This window comes from Momordica charantia, assembly GCF_013281855.1.
Source record: "Momordica charantia cultivar OHB3-1 chromosome 8 unlocalized genomic scaffold, Mcharantia_2.0 BLBB01000008.1, whole genome shotgun sequence".
Classification (NCBI taxonomy): Eukaryota; Viridiplantae; Streptophyta; class Magnoliopsida; order Cucurbitales; family Cucurbitaceae; genus Momordica; species Momordica charantia.
This window is the reverse complement of record NW_028275166.1, coordinates 27,091,550-27,101,699: the sequence shown is the minus strand read 5'-3', so window position 1 is coordinate 27,101,699 and position 10,150 is coordinate 27,091,550. Positions and strand designations below refer to the sequence as shown.

The following is a 10,150-nucleotide window of genomic DNA, read 5'->3' as shown; positions in this document are numbered from 1 at the left end:
GATATTTATTTACAACGTCTAAGATATTTAGAGGTGGCCTTTGGTAACATGATGTAGATGAAGTTCATTTTTGCCCCTTCCATCAAAGGATTATGGCTTAACTTTGAGTTCTTGGTACACATTGATATTCTCAAGCCCACGTAGGAAGAAGTTGCCAGATGATACTAGTTGAGAGGCTGATAGTAGATTTTTCATCATCCTAGGTGTACGGAAACATTATGTAGACTCTCTTCCTTGTTTTTTCCGAGTTCTTTCATCTCCTTTAAATCCTACTTTCGTTTGACCTCTTCTTTGGCCACTAAAGAGTGTCCCTTCATTATTCGTCTTTAACAAGGCCTCTAATATTTTCTTTGCCATTGCTTCTTGATTGGCAAGTAAATTTTCTAGGTCAGTAAGGGATGGTTGGATTGGCCAATCTTGAACAGTAGCGATAATGCTTCTATACTTAGGTTTAAGTCCATGAATAATCATTCTTCTCATTATTGATTCTGAAATAGTAGCAACAGGATCTAATTCAGAAATTTCACGGCAAAGAGATTTTACCTTGTTGAAATATTGATTAATTGTCGTATCTCTTTGAGCAACTGATAGAAGCTTGTTCTTCAAAAGCCGTAATCTTGCATCATTTCTCTTTAAGACGAGTGAGGCCAACGTATCCCATGCCACTTTAGGAGTCTCTGCTTTTCTAATATGCTCTAACATTTCTTCATCAATAGTAATTTTAATAGCAAACATAACCTTCCCTGCCTTAGTCTTCCATTTCTTCAAGGCTGTAGCATCTTCAGGCGGTGTGACTTCACTGCCTCCCACAACTTCCCATAAGTCTTGGCCTTGGAGATAAGATTCCATGCAACTAGACCATGTCTTGTAGTTTTGAGTGTTGAGCTTTTTGATTCTTCCAACAATTTGAAGGTCTCCCATGCGCTTTAGTGACGAGCACACCCCACTAAAAAGCTATGTTTTAGGCAACAAGCTTCACAATCTCGATTGTACACGAAAGAGCTTTTATTAAAAAAATACAAGTACAAACACTTCGAGGAATCCTCGCTCATTAGCTACTTCACTTGTTTGCCTAATATGGTGGGACAAGCTTTCTATTTATAGGCGAGAGATTGTTGGACCCCAAGTAAAAGACATTTTTCTAGACTCTTCCAATATCCTAAATATCTTAGCTAGTTTCCTGGGAAATCTAACGAAAGCATAATTAAGTCTGTAGAAATCTTTAGAGTTCAAAAGATATTATTAAAGTCTAAGATATTTCAAGAGAGAACTATTGTGGTATATTTGAAATATGTGTAAAATATCTTAGAAGCTTCTAGAAGAGCTGGTGTTGTACTTGTGTATATACTTTAATAAACTTCTTCCATCAAGAAAAAGTTACAAATAAACATTCCATTACTTGGTCACATGCAAAAGAAAAAAATTACTTGGGTTGGGGGAGCAATGGTGTAAGGCAACAAGCAAAATTTTCTTTTTCTTCCATTTAACAATAGTGGGTGTGAGATCTTTACACTGGGAGCACAGGTCTGGATCTTGAATCGGATGATGAATTCTCTTATGGAATCGGAGGGAGTTCCTAAATGACCATACCAGGAAATTCTACCGTACTCCGTGCAAAACATTAACCATAGTGAGGTACTTTATCAAAGTTTGAATTTGAAATTTATACTAATGATTCCATATTAAAGGCTAAATATGTTGATACTTAGGAAGCAATTAAAGACGTTTTATAACTCGAGCAGGTTCCTGTTAATCTTGAAAGTGTTCAAAGCATAAACAAATCTGCCACCCTTAATTATAATTGTATTGGTATGATCTATAATTTGAAGGGATTTAGAAATCACAATACAATGAAGCTTATTGAGATTGAGAAGAAGCATTGTGACTTTGATTTTGTCATAAGGGGAGATTGCTAGAGATTTTGCCTTAAAACCTTCTAATTTACAAATATTGAGTATGAACAAAAATAATTAAGGTTAAAATAATATTACTTTCCACGGGTCTATTTTGGTCTCCAACCTTTTAAAGAGTGGCTATTTTGGTCAGTATTTGCAAAATTTTGACACAAATTTTATTCGAAACAAAAATCTTTTGATACAAAGTTATGACAATGTTTAAATAACTTTATTGAGTATAGTGTAGAGTTGAAACTGAGATTGAAAAAAATACAATAAAAAAGAATATGATAAAGTCAAAACGGTCAATTTTAAAGTACAATGACCAAAATTGATAGAAGTTGAAAGTATGGGACCAAAATGAACGATTTGGAAATATAATACCAAAAAAGCTACAAGTTTAGGAACGAAAATAATATTTAAACCAATATTTATTTATTAAGTACAATTTTTATTGGATTATTTATTACACGAAAATTATCACGTTAATTTTAAATAATATGTAATTAATAGAATATCATGTTCAAGAAGTTAAAGGGATATGGGTAAGGTTGGGTGTGGAATCCTAATAACATTTTTTTTTATGTTGGTAATTGGTATGACCTCTTTTATAAGAACTAAAAGTTAGTTTAACCAAATCATTTATTGAGATATACAAGTAAATTGTATCATATGTAACAAGTCTAAATGAGGTATAGGATCCTGCACTTAGTAACAAAACATAAATTAACCTCATTATTATAAATCAAGTTATTGAATATTTTAAATAAATCACGAAATTCAAAACTTCCTATTATTCAATAAAGACCTAAAATTTTTAATAACAAAACAAAAACCAATTAATAGATATTTAAAAAAAATTAATATAGAATGAACCTATGCAATTCGATCTTAATCTCGTTATCAACTTCTACTTATACATTAAAAAATTTATAAGTAAATGAGTAAACAGGAGAATTCAGAACATAGTGTCATGGGATAAAATTAGCTCCTTCTACATTAAAAGAGTAAATGAGTAATTTCATTAGCGGATTTGAGTATTTTTTATTTTTTTTAGTACAATATTGTAGGGGAGGGATATTGAACTCACAATCTTTTGATTGGAGATATATATCAATTAACGTTGAGTTGTACTCGCTTTGACGATCTGAGACTTAAATAACGATACTCTCTCTCACTATGAGATTATTAGTTGAAAGTTAAATTTCAATATGTATTAACTTTTAAGTTAGTTTCAAGATACTCCCATCGTTTGAAAATTTTCACTTATTTTCTTGACCTTTAAAATTAATTCAAATTGTCAGTTTGAGGTTAGCTTTAATTATACTCCTAATGTGGTTGTCGAGTTATAAATGAAGCAGTGGTAGACTAGCTTTTCTAAAATGAACGACACACGTAGCAAAAAAGAGTGGCACATTTGAATAATATTTTTTAATAAATTTTAAATTTCAAAGATAAAATTGAAACATTTTAAATGATAGAAGTATAATTGAAACTAACTTCAAAATTTCAATGGCATTTCGAATCATTCAACCTGAATTGATAGTTTTAACGTACATTTGTAAATATATATATTTTTTTCCTTTTGTTGAGAACACAACATCCTAGTTGAGGGTTGGAGAATCGAACCTTTGACCTATCAAAAAGGTATTTTTTTTTTTGTCATTTCAATAACTTTAGAGTGGTTTTTGCATCATTGTCAATGAAGAAAAGAAAGAAAGAAAAAAAAAAACAAAAGGGAATTGTGCTCCCAATGGAAGGAAAAATCAAAGTGCAAGAAGTCCCTTTTGGTTTTGGAATGAGATGGATTACACGTCCACCTTTGATTATGTTTTGGTGAGTAATCTATCGCTTTGAGTTCCTTATTAGAAACTTTAAAAAGAAGTTGTGAGGATTGATTAGGATCGAGAGTTGGTTCATTTTTTCCAATCAAACACCTAACTAATTCCATGACTCCTCGCTTACCTTCAATAATGCAATTCCTCCAAACCCACTTTACTCCTTTTCATTTTAATCAAATATATATCCTATCAATCGTCGCCTCACCTCAACGGGTTAATACACCTATTTCTGACTGAAAAGGTCGTGAGTTCAAATCCACAATACCCCACAAGTTGTACTTGTCTCTGTTCTTTCAAAACGTCTACTCGCTAAATTTCTTGAAACATAGTCACAAATGTTTATTAAAGGGTTTCGATTGTGTATGAAAATTTGTGATAAAATTTTACAAATAAGAACCAAAATGGTAACTTTTAATTAATAGTAAATGAATCAAAATAGACATTTCAAAACTATAATGACTAAAATGAACCAGAGTTGAAAGTGCGGAAATCAAAATGAACTTCTTTCAAAGTAACAAAAACCAATAGTAAAATAATCAAAATAGAATTTAAACCGTATTATTGATGTTGTTCGAGACGCCTTTGTTTAATTACTCTTTTCCCAAAAAAAAAAAAAAGATACGTTTGGTGGATAACGGGTTTAAGAAGAAATAATTGAGAGTGGTTGTTAACAACCTTATTTTTCATTTTGATTATGTTGTTCATATAATATAATCGACAGTGACAAAGCAGTACTTTTCATCTAACCAACTTCTACGTTGATATAATTTGTATAGATGAAGATGCTTTTCTTTTTTTAAAAAATAATAATAATAAAACACATATGTCTCATTTTATTTGAATTTTTGGAAATTTAAATCTCAGCCAACTCGAAACGTGGGGAAAGTGAAAAAAGAAAAAATAGTTGAATTTTGGGAGAATTGAGTTCGAATCTCATGACATATTTAAGAGGTAAAAATCTCTATTGATTTTTTACGATGTTAAATTTGATTAAATGGTTTTCTTGTAAGATTAGTCAAGCTCGCTAGCTAGTTTGACCAAAAAAAAAAGATTTTTTATACTAGTTAAATTCCTGCCCACTTTATTAATGTAAGCTTATCATTAAACAATTTAAATTTAAATGTTTATTGACGAGATGGGTGTAATTGGAAAAAGTTATAACATAATCCACTAAATTTAAAATTTTTAAACAGCTTGAAAATTGAAAAAGCAGACAAAATATTAGAGATTAAAACGTAGGTTCAATTGAAACCTTAGTAACATTTTTTAATTAGTTGTAGGGTCATCGAGTGTCCAGCCTTTGATTGAAATTTGGTAATATTCTATAAAAAGAAAATAATTTTGTTTAATAAAGGTATGTTTACTTTTCATATTTAAATAGTTTAGTATTAATTAATTACGATGGTTTCTGTTGTTCCTCATGTTATAAAAAAGGAGGTATTTATAAAAATAGTATAAAATAAATATATATATTTTTTAAAGAATTTTGAAGTTTTACCAAAATATCATAATTCGATTTTTTTTTAAAAAAAGAAGCATGATCCACGTCCAAACTCAAATTTAATTATAACACCAAACACAATAGAAAAAGTATGCTTATGCTATGCTTGAAAAAAAAAAAGAATAAACTAAAAGTTGTAACATTATCTCAAACATATATTATGCTATATAGTGAAACTCTAAAAAAAATAAAATAAATAAAATAAAATTTCTAAGATAATTGCATACTCAAAATTTTCTTCTTGTGTTGGCTTATTAGTCTAAAGGGATCAAGGTAAATCAAAAAAATTTAGAGAGATTGGTTCAAACTCTATGGCCACTTGTCTAAAAATTAATTTCTTATATGCGTACAAATTGACCCGGACACTCATAAATTTAGGAAAAAAAACAAGGGCACTTTATCAACAAATTTAGTTTTCTATTTTATTTTAAAAAATATATTTTTAAAATTGTATCCATATATAAATAATTGTATAATAACAAATAGTAGAGGTACACGACCATATCAATGATTACTATGATTATATAATTAACTAATGTCTAGATGAATCTATGATTATTTTTTTTAGTACAACATGTGGGGATGATGATCGAACTCAAAACCTCTTGGTTTGAGATATATGTCAATTACCGCTGAACTATGCTCGTTTTGGCCTAGATGAATCTATGATTACTACGAGTATAGTCAATTAATATATAAGTTACTCATGAATTATACAAACCAACGATTATAATACAAAATATTTAAGTTAATATTTTTAATATTGTTTGCAATGTCTCTATGTGTATTCCATATTAGAAACTTTGTTGATTTTTTCATTCATATTTGTCATCCGCTCGCTTTGGCTACATATTATCAGACGTTGATGTTAATAACTTTTAATTTTCCATGATAAAATTTGAACGCAATAAAAACTTTTTCTTTTTCATATTTTAGTACAACAAGTGAGAATTTCGAACTAATGACTTATTGATCAAAATAGTACCAACTACCGCTTAACTAAATTTATATGGGTGGAGAAAGAAAAACTTTTTCTAGAGTATATTAAATATAAAATAAATAAAAGTAAAAGTAAAAAACAATAGGAACAATATAATATCAATTTACCTATCTCTCAAAAACATAAATAGACGAAGAAACAGGAAAAGCATATCAAGTGCCTCATCTCTTCATTTGTAATGTATCATTATTTAAGAAAAATAAAGGCTAAATTATTTGAAGGAAAAAAAAAACCCTCAATTTTGTCATTTGTTCAAGACTACCCATGACATTTCGAAAGTCTCAAGATCACCACTCTTGACTTTTCTTAAACGTTTCAAAAATATTCTTTGAGCAAAAACGTTCGTTAATATTTTGGATGAAAAATTGATTTGAAAGAATCTGAAACGACACGTAACAATTAATGGTTGAATTAAGTTTCAAAAGAGATAAATGTGAAAGAATCTATTGTTTTTAAATGGAGGATTAAGGAACAATTGAGTAGACAACAAAGAAACAAACTTTGTTGACAATTAATGAAAGAAGAAGACTTTTAAGGCAAAACTAAGACTTATATACTAGGTCGACTTCCACGCTAGTTGCGACGTTGTTTCAAATTTTGTCGCGTCAACTTTCCATTAAGAATATTAACAGATATTTGTTCGAGTATTTTTGAAACTTTTATAAAAGTTAAATGATAGTATTGAAACTTTTGAAAGAATATGAGAATTTTTAAACAAATGGCGAAGTTCAGAGGGTTTTTTTTTTTTTAAATTTACCTTAAAAAATCAACATTATAAGAAATTACAAACATGGTTTGAGGGGACCTAATATCATTCCTAAAAGCAAGCTAAAATTGGCTACATTCCTTCCCTTTATCCTCATCATTGATCATAATATCCTTCTTTTCCAACCACCATTATTATTCCCAAAAAAAAAAAAAAACCAAATCATTACACATTTTACTTGTGTTCTCTTTATGTATGAACCAAAGATTCTACTAAAAACTAAACTACAAAGAGCTATTACTCAACACCCAACTTTACAAAATGCTTCTTACAAAAATACCCATATGAAAATAATGCAAAAAATCCTAATATCATATATTAACACACCATATTAACCTTGAAAACTTACCAAAATGTTTCCCATATAAAGTTCAATTGAGACATTATCTTTTTGCCAATATTATAGGGTTTGGTGATATAAGAATGTTTGAGCAGCCCCAAACAAAGGACACATGACTCTGAAATTTGAGCATGCCTTAGCTTCAACAAGCAAAAAAAAAAAAAAAAAAAAAAAAAGTGAATTTGGAGAGTGAAATTTGATCAGAAAGTTTGGTAGAAGAGAGCATGCAAGTTTTTTAGACATGTTGGTGATGTGGCAACAGCAATGACCAATGAAATCACTCACAAATATTAATTAATGCTGACCAATCTCCGAACTTTTTTTGCCACAGTTTCACTATATATACTTTCACTTCATCACTTCCATTTTAGGTTGCACCATTGAATATAGTTAAGTTCATATTATCAACAACTCATGGACAAGTTTCAACCAAGATCTTTGATCAAGGTTTGTGAGTGACTTATTAGCTTTCTTGGTTTTGGTCTTGTTTTTTTCTTTTTTTTTTTTTTTTGAACTCTCTTTTTTCTTCTTCTTAAGGTGAAAGATGGAGTTAGAGATCGGGTTTCGGAGAGAGCGGAGAGAGCTCGGGTGAGTTTTCGTGATTGGAATTTGAAGTTCTTCTTTGCCTTGTTTTGTGGAATGGAAGTGTGAGGTTCGCTTTTGTTTCTTTGTTTTTTTAGGGTTCTCAAAAGGTTGTCGTGAAAGAAAACACCAAAATGCAAGATTTCAAATTGCATACGCAAGAAAGAGCGGTGAAGCGGGCCATGTTCAACTACTCGGTGAGTTGAGTGCTGAGTTCTGATTACATATATTAGCTTAAGTTTTTAGGTTAAGTGGTGAGCTTTAATATAATCGTATCAATCGCTGTCTTGTCTATTAATATTTTTTATTCATCTTGTCGGGTCTTGTATTAATTTTCGAACCGACGTGCAGGTAGCAACCAAGTCATATGTGACGGAGATACAAAAGAAAATTGAAGAAAAGTTGCACAAGGTAAAAACTTGCCCAATCTTTGCACAACACACACAAAGTTTTGCAATAAAACAGTGCAGAAAAAGAACTGAACAAAAACAAAATGTGAAAGCAGATGATTGAAGAGGAAGAGATTCGTTTGCTGAGAAAGGAGATGGTTCCAAGAGCTCAACTAATGCCCTACTTTGATAGACCCTACTTTCCACAAAGGTAGTGCACAAAAAAGTTTACACACTTTTATTTGCATTATTAAGGGTACTTTTGGGATAGTAAAAACGTGATTTTAACCGATTAAAAGTACAGTGAGTTTGATTACGTAGTTAAAAAGCACTTCCTATACAAAATCATCAGTAAAGGATAAAAAAAAGAGTACTTTTGAACGTTCGACTCTCAAAAGTCATCCTAAACTCGTGCCCTGATAAAAAGAATACAATGTGGTTGAATCATTTGCAGATCGAACCGACCTTTGACGATCCCGAGAGAGCCGAGCTTCCTGGTGAACAAGGAGCAATGGAGCTGCAACACTGACAGTGAACTTTACAGCTTTCAGAGACAAGCTCTAAAACCAATCAAATAAAACTATAATGTGTAGATTTGAGTTTGTAAACCAGTGTTTGCTCTGATTCTACTTTTGATGCACTTTGTACAATTTAGTCACATAGAGAGAGTGAAGTTTTTGAGGTAGAGAAGCAATTGCTTTCTGACTTGTTTTTTCAAAATGTATCAAAATAAAATGAATATTTCGTCTAACTTGAGCATAGCTTAACAGACGAAATAATAATAAAAATTTTCATTTTTAGAAAAAAACAAAATGTAAATATGTTTCCTAAATGTCTAGAGGAGAGGCAAACAGAGACCATTTTTTTTTTGGAAAAATTAATCATAAACGAAGAGTTAGGACTAATTTTAGACTTTATTAAAAGCACAGTGACTAAGCTTGAAAAATTGAAAATACATAAGCTAAAATAGAACACATCCCAAAGTACGAGGACTAAAATAACATATATTTGAATATTTTCTTTTCTATAAGAAAATTATTATTTTTTTAGTTAAAAAATTACAAGTTGTAAGATCGAGCCATCAACCTTTTAGATGATAAAACTTTATCTATTGAAGTAATGCTCGAGTCGTTAGAAAATTACTATTAAGACTACATTAAAACAAAATTAAATATAACCTAACTCGTGGCTTAAATAACTTTTGGGTCATGAATATGATGGGTTCTAAAGTACCAACCAAATCAAAACTAAATCTTTAGAATATATAGCAAATGTTTAAAATTGAGTACAATGATAGACTAACTGAAAATGCACTAGTGCTGGGTCGGCCCCAAGTCAAAAGATTCATATTCGAATTTGTAACATATGAGCTTCTGCATGTTAGTCTAAGTTTTTAAGTTTAGCAATGACTTTAATATGTTATTGGAATAAAAGGTCCTACATTGTTGCTGACATTCTCTGTCTAGTAAATATTGACAACTTATTTATTGGGTCTCGTGTTGGATTTCGAATTTTACAGAAGGTAAAAAAGTTTTTAACCTATTAGAACCACTTTTTAGTAACTTTTGTGGGAGCGTCAAGAAGTTTTAGGAGAAGCGCTTAATCCCAAGCTTATAAAAGAAGTGCTTTCCTGAAAATTCCCATTTCCAAAGAGTTGTAATTTGCTCTAATTTAATACCCGTTATCACTGCAAGAATTTTTTGCTATCCTGACGTTTTTTTTCGCCAAGGCAAGAAAAAACATGGAGAAAACTATCTTCTACCAACAGAAACAAAGAGGAGAGTGAATTAAAGGCATTTGATTATTTGGAGTTCTTATCCAAAATGAAAATAATTT

At 30.3% G+C, this 10,150-nt stretch overlaps 2 protein-coding genes across 2 annotated transcripts; one reads left to right on the top strand and one right to left on the bottom strand.

Annotated features, from left to right (window-relative positions):
- Positions 1–216: 216 nt before the first annotated feature.
- Positions 217–921, bottom strand: LOC148209873 (uncharacterized). Its single transcript, XM_088127015.1, has one exon. It carries the CDS (start codon positions 919–921, stop codon positions 217–219), a length of 705 nt encoding a protein of 234 aa, XP_087983141.1.
- A 6,791-nt stretch (positions 922–7,712) lies between these two features.
- LOC111013295 (TPX2 (targeting protein for Xklp2) protein family) lies at positions 7,713–9,098 on the top strand. The gene is made up of 6 exons (XM_088127984.1): positions 7,713–7,790; positions 7,881–7,931; positions 8,024–8,122; positions 8,277–8,336; positions 8,431–8,525; positions 8,769–9,098. The coding sequence occupies exons 1-6, from the start codon at positions 7,758–7,760 to the stop codon at positions 8,890–8,892; spliced, it is 462 nt and encodes a 153-aa protein (XP_087984110.1). The 5' UTR covers positions 7,713–7,757; the 3' UTR covers positions 8,893–9,098.
- Positions 9,099–10,150: the final 1,052 nt, after the last annotated feature.